This window comes from Pseudonaja textilis, chromosome 2 (genome assembly GCF_049901715.1).
Source record: "Pseudonaja textilis isolate UNSWEBS1 chromosome 2, rPseTex1.2, whole genome shotgun sequence".
NCBI classification, from domain to species: domain Eukaryota; kingdom Metazoa; phylum Chordata; class Lepidosauria; order Squamata; family Elapidae; genus Pseudonaja; species Pseudonaja textilis.
The window spans coordinates 61,051,275-61,068,789 of NC_141991.1; the positions used below are offsets into that span (position 1 = coordinate 61,051,275).

At 39.2% G+C, this 17,515-nt stretch overlaps 1 protein-coding gene across 4 annotated transcripts in view; it reads right to left on the minus strand.

The window, feature by feature from the left end:
• HEMK1 (HemK methyltransferase 1, mitochondrial release factors N(5)-glutamine) overlaps positions 1-17,515 on the minus strand; it is a 56,554-nt gene that overhangs the window by 32,894 nt on the left and 6,145 nt on the right. For 3 of the 4 annotated variants that reach the window (XM_087924062.1, XM_087924063.1, XM_026725318.2), the window contains 2 exons: positions 14,985-15,078; positions 1,209-1,370 (listed from right to left, as the gene is read on the minus strand). In XM_087924062.1, coding sequence (XP_087780188.1) covers positions 1,209-1,370; positions 14,985-15,078 — 256 coding nt within the window. The remainder of the gene's footprint in view (positions 1-1,208; positions 1,371-14,984; positions 15,079-17,515) is intronic. The other variant, XM_087924064.1, reaches the window with a different exon arrangement.

A 17,515-nucleotide genomic window follows, 5' to 3' on the forward strand; every position in this document is an offset into this window, starting at 1 on the left:
AGTTTGAAGTGAGCAATGCTAAATGCAATGTTTTGGAAATGAGCTTTTATTAATCTATATCAGGGAAGGATATACTTTTAAAATGCAAACTAGCAAATTTTATCTGGTTATAGCTTTCCATGTGCTTTCTGGCAAAGTTGTACAATGGTGTAAACCATGCTTAAAAGAATAAATGTTGATTGTTGGGAACATGCAACACGCTAGGCCATAATCCATGGTTTCCAAATTACTCTAGATTCATGCATCTTTCTAACCTATTAAATAAGCAAATCACGCTAAACATTATCAGGCTATAACAAACCACCTTCTGGTATGATCACAAATCTGTTTCTAAGAAGATAAGAAGAGCCATACTGGATCAGATTAAGATAAAACTGATCCAGGATTCTGTTTACACAATCAGCAATCAAGGCAGCCCATGAGTTTTATATAGGCCAAGAGGCCTACTATACAGCAACTGGTGTTCAGGCCAAATTGCTCCAGATTTTGGAGATAACACAAAGCAGCTTAATCAGTAAAAGAAGAGGAATTGAAATTGGATGTTGAAGTCAAAGTGGCTCATCTTTGTTCTCCTTGTTCATTTTTGCTCTAAGAAATAAAGGACAAGGTTAGCATGATTCAGAGTTTGGTGTATGGATTAAGGCAGTGGCCCCCAACCATTTTTGAACCAGGGACCGGTTTCACGATTATTTATTCTTCCACAGACTGGTACCTCAGTAACGTGAGACTCCACCGCCATCGGGACGGCTCTTTGTTCGAAGCCGCCCCCCCTCTTTGACGAAACTAAGGCGCGAGCACCCAAACGCCGCTTTCCAACTGAAAACCCGGAAGCACTTTCCAACCGAAAACCTGGAAGCAACCGAAAACCTGGAAGCGCCATTGAAACAAGATGGCGGTGCCCAAGTTTTGTGTCCCAGTAAAAAATGATCCACGGACCGGTACCGGTCCAGGGACCGGTGGTTGGGGACCCCTGGGTTAAAGCACCAGGCTAGAATCTGGGAGACTGAATTCTAGTCCTGCCTTGGGCACAAAATCAATTAGGTGACCTTGGGTTAGTCATTTTCTCTCAACTGTAGGAAGGAGACAATGGCAAACCACTTCTGAAAAACCTTGCCAAGAAAAATTCAGGGACTTGTCCAGGTAGCCTCTGAGAATTGGACACAACTGAATGGAAGGAAAAAAAAATTATCTAATGAAATGTCACTTACATAAGGAAGTTTTTTCAGAAGACTTAAACCAATTGCCCCTGAGCCACAACCAACTTCCAGAATAACAGGACCACGGGGCTCTGGGAAATCCTGAAGGACCTTGCTGCATGCAGAAGTCAATCTTTTCCTCCGTTCTTCATCCAGAATGAGAGAAACCAGTTCCTAGAAGATACAACTATTTATTTATTTACTAAAATTTGTATGCTGCCACAATCATAGATTCTGGTGACTCACAATTATATCAAATCCACAGTCCGCAACCAATACCCAAACCTTAACTATTACACCAATTCCACATAGGTTCCAAAGCTTGGAAAGATGGATAGCCTTTCTGCATTTCAATGCCGAATGGCTGTGCAAGGCAGAAAGGAGACGGCAGTTGAAAGTTGTTGGGAAGTGGTGGAGAGACTAGAATTAAAAAACAACAGTGTGTTAAAAGGTAAGGGCACTGGTAGAAAAATGTAAGATCACTACAATCAAAATTTCATTTTAAAAAATTCTATGTAATACTGTAGTGCAGCGTTTAGGTTTACTCAGAAGAAGCTCTACACTTCCTTTGATAAAGACTTGTAGGATTGCTGCTTTGTTAATAAAAATCACATTTACTTCATAAACATCTCTTCCTCCCTCCAACAGAATTTGAACTCACAGCTGATCTTGGAAGAATAGGAGGTAGCTATGGAAAGAGAACATCTGCATTCCTTTGAGTTATGTATCTGTCGGGCCATTCTTGGACCAATAGGCTCTGCTTTTTGTCACTCATGCCCTTGTGATTTCCTGTTTGGACTATTGCAATGTATTGCAAAAGGGCTCCCTTAAGAGCATTCGGAAGTTCCAACTATGTTCAGGTCCTGTTGCTCCTGATTCTGGAGGTAACACAGAATCAGCTTCACTACTAGCTGTTTAGTACTTGATTGTTAATAAACTTATTTACCTTTTTAATGCCTTTCAAACGGACAATCATTGCTAACTTTCTGGAAGCAAATTCAATAATTTAATCATTTTAGGGTTATATATGCTATCAGCTGTTCAGCTCATGAAGCACCACTACTTCAGGGGTTACACTGGTGCTTCTGGGTGCAATTTAATGAGCTGATTGTCACATGTAAAGCCCTTCAAGAATTATCCGAGGGTCTGCCTTCCCCCAGCTATTTCTACCTGGTCCAGCAGGATGTGTATGTTCTGGATCCCATTAACCATTGAATGTCAGCTGGCGGGACTAGATGTGCCTTCTTGGCCATAGCGCCTGCCCTTTGCAACATTCTCCCTCCAGAGATTAGGATGGGCCTTACTCTGTTGCTCTTTTGGAAGGCCTTGAAGATCGGATTATGAGCCTGCGTCTGGGATCCTGAGTGTGTGAAGGGGCTTGTTTCCTGGTTATGGGGACACTGACAGGTATAATATCTCTTGGCTGCTGTTTGTATTTAATTTATTTTTGTATTATTTTAACTGTTTTATGGTTGTTCATTAGGTTCAAATGGTTGGCTATACAAATTGAATAAACAAACAAATTAAAAGTGCTTAGTCCTAGTTAAAAAAAAGCAGTTTCTCAATGTTTCTGTATATTTTTAAAATCTGAATCTAACCTTTGTGCACCAGTAAAATCCATAAAGAGGACAAATGTTTGCAGGTCTGAAAACATAAAGTGGAAAAGGCTTTTCTTTAACTTTGACCAGTGGTGGGATACATATTTGTTTACTACCAGTTCTGTGGGCGTGGCTTGATAGGCATACTGTAAAATCTCCAGTCAGAGGTGGGATTTGCTGGTTTTCTGAATTACTCAACATTTCCGCTACCGGTTCTCCAGAACTGGTCAGAATCTGCTGAATACCATCTCTGACTTTTGACAACCATCTGTAGTTTGTAAACAATGAACTATCATGAATATTTATAACGGCAGGTGTTTTTTCTTATTTTTGCATTCACTGCCGAATGACTTGAAAAACAAACTCTATACTCATATACCTGGCATTCACAAACCCCTCCTCCTCCTCTTCCAGCTAGCAAACAATACAAAGTAGGTCACAGTGCAGCAGAAGCCACAGAAACCTAGAAGGAAAATTTTCCCATCTCTCCCGGGTTACTCAAAGGGAGTCAATGCAATTGTGTGACACAATATGTGATCACTGTGGAAATATTTCACAATTTGTAAAAGGTAATAAAATAAAGCAGCTGGCACCAATGAGTTCTTGTGAGTGGAATTACACCCTATTATACTTATTTAAGGGAGTGCCTATCACTCACCCACCCACCCCAACTCTGCCCTTTCGGCCGCCCTGTCCACCTTTACCCTTGGTTTGTTGCCTGTCGATCTTCGTCATCTTCTTCCTCCCACTGCTGAAGTGCACCTGGCCTGGCTCTTTTGTAGACCATGCCAGGCCTCAGAAAGGCGGTGCACGGCTTCAAAGTCTTGTGCAGCCAGCAGCTGCCTCGCAAAGAGTCAGGCAAAATGTGCCTCGTCAGCAGTGGGAGGAAGAAGTCTGCGAAGGTCAGTTGGGGCAGGCTAGGCAGTGGAGCACAAAGTGGCTAGAGCGATGGTGGCGGAGTGCAGGCACAACGGAGCCCAGAGTGGCCAAAAGGGCAGAGAAGGCGGTGGGGATAGGTGTGTGTGTGTGTGTGTGTATGTGGGAGTCGAGACCGAGGTGAGCTTGGCAAGACAGGACAAGTGTGAGGTCTTGCTTGAACAGCTGCAACTGGCACTACTGAAACTGCGATTGCTAAGTGGTGTGTCCACACAATGTTTCGGTTAGCAATGAAAACTCCATTCACAATTATAGGGTTATTAAGCGAAGACTTATTTGCAACCCAGCATTGTCTCTTATACGTAAATCCTAGAGTTCCAATAAGGAGACAGATGTTAATAAATGCACACCACTCAGATTTCAAGATGAAAGATTGGCAAAAGTCTGGCAGGCTAAGAGATGCTTCTGGAACAATCTAGGAAACCATTGGGAACTTTTTTCTAATTAACTCTAAGCAGTTTGTAAGCAGTGAAATACTTTTTTTTAAATTAAATCATCAATGAAACTGAATCCCGTACATGTATCATTGTATTTGTATTTTCCACTATTCTCCAATTACTATTGTGAAAACTAAAATAAAGTACTAAAAGTAAAAAAGACCATTTCTTGTATAATTATAATCACCTCTCCTTTTCTATTGCTCTGAGCAAATTTTGATCTGCTGTTGGGTTTTATTGATTTTAGTCGAGTTTTTAAAGGATCAGAATAACTTTCCCATTGAAAAATGCCTAAGATATTAAATATTTTTTTCTTAGGAATAGCACAATATGTTACTTTTTTTCTTTATGTCAATAATTAAGAATTTACAAAATTAAAAGCTGGATATTTTGGAGAAAAAGATCACTTTTTTTCTGGAAAAAAAAAGGCATTTTTGCTAAGATTCAAAGACATGTTTTTACGAAAATAGTCCAACAGCTATCCAATGTTTTTCAGAAAACCTGTAATATCAGAAGTGCATTGCAGTAAACAGAAACTGCAATGCAGATAGGACACAGCCCGAAGGAGCCAATGTACTAGAAAATGTGGCTGTTTGTTTTCCTCCTCTCCTTATCAAGTAAAATGGTTTAGCCATGAACTGAGGAACCAAACAGTTCCATACATTTTATATTATAGAATCCAAGTACACAGATAGAGCAGATATCTGAAAGAAGAAAGAATGAATTCAAGTGTTTTAACTATTTTCACCATCGAATGATAAGGGATCCACAAAATATGCGGAGACAAGGGTAATTACAATGTCACAGAAAACAACCAAGTAAGACATATATCATAGAAATCACTGCTTGGGGTGTTCTACATGAAGAAGGCCAGAGGTTTTAATTCTAGGCATGTCCAGCCATCCTGTCCTCTCCAATTTTTCTGCCTGTAATGTTTCTTTCATGCAGAATTTAGACTGGGTTTGTAACCATATTTACAAAGAATCTAAGATTAGCTCTGTTTTGTGTCTTCTGAAACCCTAAAGATCTGAAAAAGACCTGCTCCAAGCTGTTTCAAGGAAACCTGCTTTGTATCAGCCAGAGCCTGTCAAAAAAGTTACCACTGTAACCACACAAAATTCACCTATCATATTTGGCAAACTACTTATTTTGGTCATTTGTTGTTGGAAAAGCTATAGTCCTTTTTGTAAAAAAAAAAGAGGCATACTGTTGCATTTCTCAGAACAAAGAACAGGAACAAATGTTTCCTAGAAGAAGTAGGTTGTAAAATAAATACAAACTTTGACCAAACTTACTTTCCTTTTCTCTAAAAAGCGAAGCGTCAATAGGGAAGAAGAAACTTACACCAGGAAGCTCATTAAAACAGCAGAGCAATAATTCCTAGAAGTCAACTCAATAAAATAACTGTTCTCTGAATTTAAAACCAATCTGCCTCCTGGTGGCCAGACCTTTTTTTTTGTTTTTTTTTACAGAAATAAGCACTAATAGGAAAAAGCCCCCTTTTCTATGTAGCCCATCACTTGATTCTTTTTCAGGAAAAGCAATGTTATATTATAAGTAGTAAAAAAAACAGTAAGCTATATAAATTAAGGGAATTACATCTACCCAAAAAAGGAAACACACACTGCTCAAAAAAATAAATGGAACACTTAAACAACACAATGTAACTCCAGGTCAATCACACTTCTGTGAAATCAAACTGTCCACTTAGGTAGCAACACTGATTGACAATCAATTTCACATGCTGTTGTGCAAATGGAATAGACAACAGGTGGAAAGCATAGGCAATTAGCAAGACATCCCCAATAAAGGAGTGGTTCTGCAGGTGGTGACCACAGACCACTTCTCAGTTCCTATGCTTTCTGGCTGATGGTTTGGTCACTTTGAATGCTGGCGGTGCTTTCACTCTAGTGGTAGCATGAGATGGAGTCTACAACCCACACAAGTGGCTCAGGTAGTACAGCTGATCCAGGATGGCACATCAATGCGAGCTGTGGCAAGAAAGTTTGCTGTGTCTGTCAGCGTGGTGTCCAGAACATGGAGGCGCTACCAGGAGACAGGCCAGTACATCAGGAGACATGGAGGAGGCCATAGGAGAGCAACAACCCAGCATCAGGACTTCTACCTCCACCTTTGTGCAAGGAGGGACAGGAGGAGCACTGCCAGAGCCCTGCAAAATGACCTCCAGCGGGCCACAAATGTGCGTGTGGCTGCTCAAGCGGTCAGAAATAGACTCCATGAGGATGGTATGAGGGCCTGATGTCCACAGGTGGGGGTTGTGCTTAGAGCCCAACACCGTGCAGGACATTTGGCATTTGCCAGAGAACACCAAGATTGGCAAATTCGCCACTAGCACCCTGTGTTCTTCACAGATGAAAGCAGGTTCACACTGAGCACATGTGACAGATGTGGCAGGGTCTGGAGATGCCGTGGAGAATGTTCTGCTGCCTGCAACATCCTCCAGAATGACCGGTTTGGCAGTGGCTCAGTAATGGTGTGGGGTGGCATTTCTTTAGGGGGCCGCACAGCCCTCCATGTGCTCGCCAGAGGTAGTCTGACTGCCATCAGATACCGAGATGAGATCCTCAGACCCCTTGTGAGACCATATGCTGGTGCAGTTGGCCCTGGGTTCCTCCTAATGCACGACAATGCTAGACCTCATGTGACTGGAGTGTCAGCAGTTCCTGCAAGACAAAGGCATTGATGCTATGGACTGGACCTCCTGTTCCCCAGACCTGAATCCAATTGAGCACATCTGGGACATCATGTCTTGCTCCATCCACCAATGCCATGTTGCACCACAGACTGTCCAGGAGTTGGGGGATTCTTTAGTCCAGGTGTGGGAGGAGATCCCTCAGGAGACCATCTGCCACCTCATCAGGAGCATGCCCAGGTGTTGTAGGGAGGTCATACAGGCACGTGGAGGCCACACACACTACTGAGCCTCATTTTGACTTGTTTTAAGGACATTACATCAAAGTTGGATCAGCCTGTAGTGTTTTTTTCCACTTTAATTTTGAGTGTAACTCCAAATCTAGACCTCCATGGGTTGCTAAATTTGATTTCCATTGATAATTTTTGTATGATTTTGTTGTCAGCACATTCAACTATGTAATGAACAAAGTAAGAATATTTCATTCATTCAGATCTAGGATGTCTTCTTTTTGTGTTCCGTTTATTTTTTTTGAGCAATGTAGTTTATACTAATATGATTCACTATTTGGAACCAATGCAGGCAAATACTTCTTGGACCTGTTGTGGGCACCCGTGCTATAGCTGTCGAGAATTCCTTAAAGGAGCTACACCTTCACTACATGGCCCATAAAAATTACCAGCTGAATCCAGGAAGCATTAGGGAAGCAGTGGTGTGGGCAACACTCCCTTTCTAACAACAAAGGAATGGGGCTCCAAGTCTAGCAAAGGAGAAGGGCAGTCATTTTGGAAAACTTTAATAGCATAACAATGGAAGGACAGAATTGGGAGGGACTTTGGAAGTCTTCTAATCCAAACTTCTGCTCAAGCAGGAGATCCTATTCATTCAAATGGTTGCCCAAACTCTTCTTAAAAATGTCCAGTGTTGGAGCATCCAACACTGTTGTTCCACTGATTAATTGTTCTCACTGTCAGGAAATTTCTTCTCAGTTCTAGGTTGGTTCTCTCCTTGATTGGTTTTCAACCGTTGCTTCCTGTCCTCCCTTCAGATGTTTTGGAGAATAGGCTGACACTCTCGTCTTTGTGAAGATATGAATCCCTAGGAAATGGCTAATCTTACAATAAATACTCACAGCACTGGACTACAATACCATGTTTAGTCCTTTAGAAAGCCCAAAGGAAACTTTATTGGGTTACTGTTCTTTCCTTATCTGAGGAAAAACCTTTCTTTTCTTTTCAATCTGCACTGGGATAAATGAGGAAAATCCTCCATGCACATAAGCAGCACATTATTAACCCTTTTTATTTTAAGACTCACTGCAAATTTCATCAAGCAAATGGATAGATTTATTGTAAATTTCATAAGTTTTTTCAATATTCTCAAGTGTAAAAAATGTTACAGCCAGCCGATTAGAGAGTAGAAAATTGGATTTATGTTCTTCTGGTAAACAGAAAAAGAGAAGCATTTTGTAGCTGCAGTTTCTTTCATCATCTACCACTTAAATGACATTCCTGGAAAAAGACCCACAAGAAAAATCCCGTTGTTTTGAACTAAGCAAAGTGACCTTGTACAGCCTATGAACTTTGAGTGATTAAAAGACTGGTCAGCCACTCAGCTTGTGCAACAAGATTTATATAAATACTGTTTTGGTGATTCTTGGAAGACCCACAGTCATGTAGCTCTTGCTACAAGCTGCTTGGGCATTCAGTTTTTCTCTATTCTTTTTGACTAAGATGATGATGATTATCAATATACCCATACCTAGTTAAATACACTAAACCCAAGATAGAAATACCCAGAACCACAGACCTCATCAACTTCTGCCTCAGTACCTACTTCCAGTTTGATGGACAAATATGACCAACAAATCAGAGGCCTCACAGCAAAACCCATTATACAGCCTCTACTAAAAAGATCTGGAAAGTAGATATGTCATAATAAAAAAGGGAGAACTAGTGAAGGCACATGGAAGAATCAACAATATCTTCAGAGGAATAAAGTTCACAATGGGAGAAGAAAATATAACATACTACTCTTCCTGAATATTCTCATAGAGAAAAATAAACAATAGCAACTGAGAAATGCACGTCTATTGAAAAATAATAACCCAAACTTTCACAAGAGGAGCTGTGCAAGAACATTATTCAGACAAATGCACTGCAGCAAACACAGAACAGCAGAAAAAAGTAAACAGACTGCCTATGCAACAGTGGTTCCCAACCTTTCCGGCTTGGCGGTCCAGCTGGGGGGGAGGAAGAAGAAAACCAGGATGTGTGACTGGTGGGCTGGTGTGCATGCGGGCACTAGCCCGCTGCTCACATGAGTTGAACTGCGCACGTATGTGTGCCGGCCCATAGCCCAGTTGCAAATAGGCCACAGCCTGACAGTGGGACACAGCCTGGGGGTTGGGGATCTCTGCTATACAATATTTCCCAACAAAATGGATACCACACAACTTTATCAATAAGTACCTGACCCCTCAACCCACTATAGCACGAGCAAAATATAAGCTGTGAAAAATAGTACAGTACCATACATCAAAAACGTTTTAGAAACAACTAACAGACTATTACAACTTCACAGCATCTCTGGGGTAAATAAAGTAACTAAAGCCCTCCAAAACAACTTAAACCAGAAGCCCCAGTAGCCCAAAACGGGGAAAAAACCAAAAGCCATTACAATATACAGTGTGACTGTATTAGCCACAATGTAGTACAACTGGGAAGAAGACTAAAGAGTGCATCCATGAACACCACGTAGCAGTTAGAAGACACAATGAAAACTGCTTACTTTCACAATGCAGATAGACTCACCCATAATTTGAACAGGGAAACTGTGAGCATCCTAGACCAAACTAGATCTAAAAATGCTAGGGAATTTCTGGAAGTGTGGCATTCAAACAAAGCAGCTTTCAATAGATACATAGAGATAAAACTACTTTTAAAGTCTATTCAAAAGAGACAATTAAAAAGAATGAAGCAAAAAGATCAGAACAATCCTCTCCAGAGCCTACACCCAGATAGGTAGGGATTAACATCAGACAATCAATCAAGAGAAAACAATGCCGTGATCAGGGTACTCTCTGGGAGAAAACCCCACTTCTGCCAACACTGGCAGGGCAAGTATATAAACAGGAAGCAAACCCACACTCATCAAGACTGATGATTTTATTTAATCATTAGGTAATGAAATGTCTGCAAGCAAACAATCAAGCTCAGAGAAAACCAAGGACTCCACAGATAATTGTTTTTCTCTACATCAGGGATGTCAAACTCAATTTTCTTGAGGATCGTATCAGGGTTGTGTTTGACCTAGTGGGGGCTGGGGTGAGTGTGGCCAGGGTGGGCCTGGCCAGCATTGTGTTGGGGGCCCCTGTGGTAGCCCGAGTGCACTGCCAGTGAAAATGGAGCTTGGGACGGCAGTACGCAGCCCTCCTGAGCTCCATTTTCAATGGCAGAGGCACCACAGAACAGTCCTTCAATATTTCCAGGGCAGCCTGGCGCGCCAGATCTAAACACCCCATGGGCTGGCCCTAGCCCCGGCCCCCGGGCCTTGAGTTTGACACCCCTGCTCTACACAAATAAACTGAGCCAGTAATATGGAAGCATTTTTAAAAAGAATGTTAAAATAGGACTTATTTAGAGAATTTCAAGTGTTAAAGTAGCTGTAGTATTCCAGGAAGATAAATGAAGAAATGTCTGGTTCTAACGTTCTGTTCTTCAGACTGTCAGTCTCTGTTACCCATTACATTAAATGTACATTTAATTGGTAAGAAGATCATTCAAAAACCAGTACAGTGTAACTAACTGATAACAAACTGCCAAACCCCACACATTCAGTTCAGGGCCATTCAGGAATTTGAGCAAAGAGACAGAGAAGGATAGAGGATCAGCTAAAATTAAGGCATGAAAAAAGAAGCCAATTGCTGTGTTTTGTTTTGAAATTAGCCCCATGCAGTATTTGATTTGTTGGCAAAGACAAAGATAGAACATGATGGTGTACTTAACTACAAACCAGGCTGGCCTAGGTAGATTTCAAAATAGTGAGACTATTGTTTTCCCTATGACTGCTTGCATCACAAACTCTGTCAAAGATCTTGGAGTACTCATCTGAAATGACCTAAGTGCCCACTGTAACTACACAGCCAAAAAGGCATTAAGAGTTGTTAACCTAATCTTACATAGCTTTTTCTCTGGTAATATTACACTAATAACTAGAGCATACAAAACATTTGCTAGACCAATACATCAGTCTGGAACCCGTATTATGTATCTGATATTAACACAGTTGAGAAAGTCCAGAAATATTTCACAAGAAGAGTTCTCCACTCCTCTATTCATTACAAAATACCTTATGCCACCACTCGAAATTCTAGACCTAGAAAACCTAGAACTATGCCGCCTTCGGTCCGATCTAAGTATAGTATATAAAATCATACATTGCAATGTCCTACCTGTCAAAGAATACTTCAGTTTCAACCATAACAACACTACAGCAGACAATAGATACAAACTCAAGCTTAACTGCACCAAACTTGATTGTAGGAAATACGACTTCAGCAACAGAGTGGTCAATGTCTGGAATACTCTACCTGAGTCTGTGGTTTCTTCCCCAAACCCCAAAAACTTTAACCTTAGACTGCCTACTATTGACCTCACCCCTTTCCTAAGAGGTCTGCAGGGGGCTTGCATAAGCGCACCAATGTGCCTATCGTCCCTGTCCTATTGTTTCTTTTATTTTTTTAAAAAAATTTCTTATATGTATCCATGTATTCATAACTATGTTTTTACTTATATCTATTATCTTGTAAGCAATTAACAAATAAATATAAAATAAATAAAAATAAAGCATACTTGTTTAAAAAACTGGGTGGGCAGGTTGTAGCTCTGCAACAATGAGAGCCTGGCATAGAAAGAAACATTATGATTGCCAGTTTGGGGTTAGGCTATTACTTTTAAGCTCCTTTTGCAAACGAAGATCTGGCATCCAGATTATTAAGGGATGTAGTGAGGTTTAGATCTTGTGTTAGAATCTGGGATCTATAAGGGATCACAAAATAATTCAGCATCATCTTCCATAGCAAGGCAGAAATTGTCTTTGCCCAATGGTTAAACTGTAATTTTCTAACCTAGAAACCTTCAGGAACGGGAAACTTTTAGTTGTTGCTTTTTGGTAAACATCCACAATCTAGACAACAGGTTTGTGAAAAAAGTAAAATATTCAAGAGAAAGAAATTGCATCATGGGAGATAAGAAAATGGCAATTAAACTTATTCTGAAGTTTCTTTCAAGTCATCAGACAATGGGACTGACATACAAATGTAAAATTCCTATGCTTATGAGAAGGCAGAGTCAAGAAGAACCTCCTGTTCCGGCTCTTCTGGTTTGGGTTTCTTCAGCGACAGACTGAAATCTGTGATCATGCATGGTTTCGATCTATGCTCACCACTGGAGCTCCCCGATCCTTTGGATTTGGGGCTGAAGCCATCCCGTAGAGGTGGTGAAGAGGGGGGAGATTGCTAGCTGAGTAGAGGGGAGCCGCATCTCTCCTCCTTGGCTGGTCTAAACTCCCTTTCCTGAAGGCGGTTGCAGTGGTGGTCAGAAATGGCCACCTCAAAGAAGAACCCGACTGGATAAGGTTGTGCAGGAGGAAGACAAAGAGGAAAGCAGGACAGACCGGGCTAAACAACAGAGAACATCTAAGCAAGGTATGCTGAATCTAAAAGTACTTAGAGGGATACTTCTGAAAGAAGACTTTTAAGCGGCAAAGGAGAGAGAAAAAGAGGTTAAAACCCCCTTTTTAAACCTTTATATTGACAATTACAAATGATATGGAAAGAAATCTGTATTAATTTACTTTGACGCTAATAGGCAACTTTAAGCTGAAATTTAATTGTCAAAAGGAAAATAAAGATTTTTTCCTTGGTCATTTTAAAGCCCTAAAAAGAAGAGTGGAGGAAAAAGGGTGGAACTTGGAATAATGGAAACATGGAGTGCAACCTGGAAAAAAGAAGATTAACAGCGAAACTTTGAAAATACTCCCAAGGATACATTGTAACTGAAACCTTATTAAAAGATACAGTAACCCATGGAAAGGAAAAGGAAAGGAAAGAAACAAGAAGGAACAGTCTGGGATCATTTGGCATTGGTTTTTTCTTTCTTTTTCTGTTTTTACTTAAAGTCAATTGGGTGGTTGTTCAAAAGTGTTTAAAATGGCATCACTCCTGGAGGAATTGAAGATGAGTCTTAAAAAACAGAAAGAAGATGAAGAAAGGGGAGGAAGATCCTTTGGCTTCGTATTTGAATTTCTTGAAATGGAGATCCTGAACTCTGAAAAGCAAAAGGAAAAGCTTCAAGAGCAAGAAGAAGGGCGGGACAAAGAAGAAGCCATTTTCAATGATCAAATAATGCAAAGTGTGGTAATAAGGGGAAAAAGGGGGAAAGGAGTTAAAAGTTTGTGATTAAAGGGAACAGCCAAAAAGAAAAATAGTCTGAAAAGGAACTATAACAGCAAGGAGAAGCAGAAAAGAAAACCACAGAAGGGAAAATTATAGAGAGAAGGGTATAAAAAAGGGATGAGAAAAAGAGGAGAAAGATAGAAAGGGAAAGAACTCATGAGGGACAAAAGCAGGAAATAAAGAAAAAGGGGAAACGTACTAGGATTAAAGGTATTTGCTCAGCTAGAAAACACAGAGACAATGGCTAAATTAAGTTAAAAGTGAGGATTCTGCAAAGGTACAAAAGGTAGTGTTGTGACAGTAGAATACGGTAATGAGTTAGAAATGAAATAAGTAAATAATCTATGAGATAAAACTGTATTGTTCTGTAATGGTATGTTTATTTATAATTAATGCAATAATAAAGAAGAGAGGGAAACATTGTAATTGTTTCTAAAGATTGATAAAATATTGAAAAGAAATGTGAAAGATTTATAAAGAAATTTATACCAGTTACTAGAATGAATTTGAATAATTATTTTGCTTATTAATAGTAAATAACTTATAAGATACAACTGTATGATTATCCAAAGGTATGCTTATTAAAAGTTAAGTAATAATGAAGAAGGGAGGGAAATATTTCAACTGTTCTCAAAGATTGATAAATATTGAAAAGAAACGTGAAAGATTTACAAGGCTCATACCAGAATGAAATTGAATAACTACTTTGCTCACTAATGTTTTTATATATATATATATGGCATTCAGCTTTGTTCGGGTATTTTCCCACGTCGTTGTAGTTGTGCTTTTAAAGTTGTAGCAACATTTCGGCAGAATCTCATCTGCCATCATCAGGCTTCTGTATAGTGTTCATCTGTGAGTCAGACTTTTACAGTGGTTGTAACCACTGCTACAACTTGCTACAACTTTAAAAGCACAACTACTATGATGTGGGAAAATACCCGAACAAAGCTGAATGCCATACATGTAAGTACCCGCAAAAACTTAAGAAAACCTATATGTATGTATGTATGTATGTATGTATGTATGTATATGTATATATATATTGTTTTTGCTGTTTTTAGAATTTTTCTTTTTACATTTTTAAGGGGAAGTACCAAGATGAGATTTACATAATATAAAATAGATATTAGAAATTTGAATGTTATAATGTCAGAATGCATATATTTAATGTTTAATGAAATTTTATATGATAATGACAATAAGACTTAAAGGTGTTGCACTCCGATTGGCAATCATAGAGGGAATTTTGCTTTTTAAGAATGTTGGAAGAGAACATAATGATATTGTAAACAAGACAGACGAAAGTATAAGTATAATTAATAAAAAGATATAGAAATTTCGGTAAAAGAAATACAATTAAATAAGAAGAAAATGAGATAACCATAAAAGAAAATTAAGAGAAGTAAAGGGAGAAATAGTGAGAAGCTGGATAAAGAGTAATTAAGATATGAAGTTGAATACATAAGATGAATATGCATATGAAATTGTGTCTGTATGGAAATGTGATAACCCAGAATCATGCTGTACTCAAATAAGATGTTTTATTTGTTTTGTTAAAACTGAATAAAACTTTATTTTTTTTAAAAAGAAGAACCTCCTGTTCCTAATTAGGTTCCCTGGAGCTGGCTTCCTTCAAAACAAAAGGTTGCAGGCACTTATATGCATGTAGAAAACAGCTGCAGTTTTTCCTTTCTAATAACTTGCCTCTGTCTCTGGCCGAGGAATGAAAACTGGAGGCTTCATCTTGAGTGTCAGATCTTGGAAATCCCATTCACCAAGAACATACTGTACTGGCATCCTGGAATAGAAGATGAATTGTGTGGTAATTTTTGGCCAACGTTGTACAAGATGTTGTTATCACATTTATTTTCACATCATTTGCTAAAAATTGAACTGAACTGGCAGTCCTCTCCTCCATGAATGAAATGAGAAGGAAGAACATTCAGTACTACCAGAGACCATTTTATCATACATAATTTCTAAATGTACCTTGATGTCATTAAGAAGCTTTTACTTCTGAAGCAAAAATATTATCACCCATTTTCCACAAGAGCTTATCCATTTCTCTGCCAATTGTTCAATTATGACCTCCTTCAACATGGTTTTAGTCCACTTTTAGAGACTAGTTTAGCATTCAAGCTTCCCAAAACCTAAGACTACTCTTAGCAGAGTTCTGCTTCTGATCAAACAGAGGAGTACAATAGATCCTGAAAGCTTCATAAGCATAATATTGTAACTTATTTCAAAGTACGATTACACTAATAACCAGATGCTGTACGTTCTTTTACTGTAGAAATAGGACTTTAGTAACTAGCTTGTGCATGTTACTACATGACAAATACTTTTCTGATTGTTATGTTTCATTTAAAGTGCTCTATTTTATGTGAATCTCATATATACATACTTTTATATAGCTATACATAAAGATGTATACATAAATTTTGATTGCAGGCATCCCTTAAGCTTTTGCATTGGGTGAAATCAACTAAGTAATTCTGTCATAGCTGGAATTACTTTTTCTTCTGTTTTCAGATATTTATCCCCTCCCCCCCCCTATTTTCTTTTTCTGTCTATAAGTTTTACTTTTTTTAATACAGATGCTGCCCATTATGTTGTAAGCTGTGACAGTAATAAAACAGACCACTCAATTTAATGACCTTTTGTGCAGGTCATTAAGCGAACTACTGTTAAGTAGGCTATGGGCCAGTTTTGCTGAAAACTGAAAGTAAATGCCAGTATTCAGCAAAAAGGTTATCAATTCCTATTCCTTTCTAGCTCCAAATTACCCACCACTTAGTTCAGTAAAAACTAATGAAACCTGAAAGAAAACAACCAACCCCAGGGTATACCAAGGATCCCACAAACTGGAAACTGTAGAGAACTCTTGAAATGTCAATAATAAACATACAGGCCAGTGGTGGGATTCAAATCTTTTACTACCAGTTCTATGGGCATGGCTTGGTGGGTGTGGCAAGGGAAGGATACTGTAAAATCTCCCATCAGAGATGGTGTTTGCCGGTTCTCCGAACTACTCAAAATTTCCACCACCGATTCTCCAGAACTGGTCAGAACCTGCTAAATACTACCTCTGACACAGGCTATTCTGAGTTAATAACCCAGCAGTTCTGCTTTGGATCTATAGAGGTTAGTCACACATAAAACACTAATCAAAGTGTGTGTGGGGGGGGGGATTTCCAAAAGAACATTACTGTCCAAATAAATTTGTAGCTGATAAATGAATCTAAGCTGAGTACATTGAATGATGTCACAGAGGCCACTTCTGACTCCAGTAACCCAAATGGATCAGGAACACTCAAAAACCATTCATTTGATTCTTCAGGAGAATACCAAGTGTGTACCACCAACACGCACAGAACATGCTAACCCTCACTTCACACCATGTTCAACTTATTCGTTCCAAAAAGAAAATGAACTTTAAACTATTGTTAATTTATAATCAGACAGAAAGTGAGCAAATAAATTCAAACTACTGAAACTATCAATTTCAATCAAGTTCAACTTTTCTTAAAAGTAGTCCATTTCAATGAAAAAATTGCTAAAATTAATTGTAACTCAGATATGTAGAAAGTGCAGCTGCTTGATACTTTTAAATAGAAATAGTGCTCATTTCAACTTGTAAGAAACCAAAAGTAATAATGAGTCAATTACCCTCCCAGTAAATATTTTTGTTTAGAATCGGTGAAGTCTTATCTGATTCCTGCTTTGCTCAAAATAACTCCTTTATTTAAATGGTTGTATGATAATTTAGGAGGGATATGATGGCTCAGCAGTTAAAGTCATTGAGTTTGTCAGTTGGAAAGCTGACAGAGTTTAAGATCTAAGATGTTTAAGATCTTAAGATCCACCATGCAACGGAGTGACTCCTGTTATTTGCCCCTGCTTCTGCCCATCTAGCCATTCGAAATAATACAAATGTGAGTAGATAAACAGGGACCATGTTGATGGAAAGGTAACAGTGTTCTGTGCACCTCAGGGTATATTCATGCTGACCAGATGATTACAGAGATGTCTGTGGACAATGCTGGTTCCCTTGGCTAAGAAACAGAGATGAGCACTACCCCCTACAGTTGAACACGATTGGACGAGGGAAACCTTCATGATAGTTTAAGCTATCATGTTTCCCCGAAAATAAGACCTGGTCTTATTTTTTTTTTGCCACCAAAAAAGGCACCAGGTCTCATTTTGGGGGGATGTCTTCCACTAACTCACCTTGC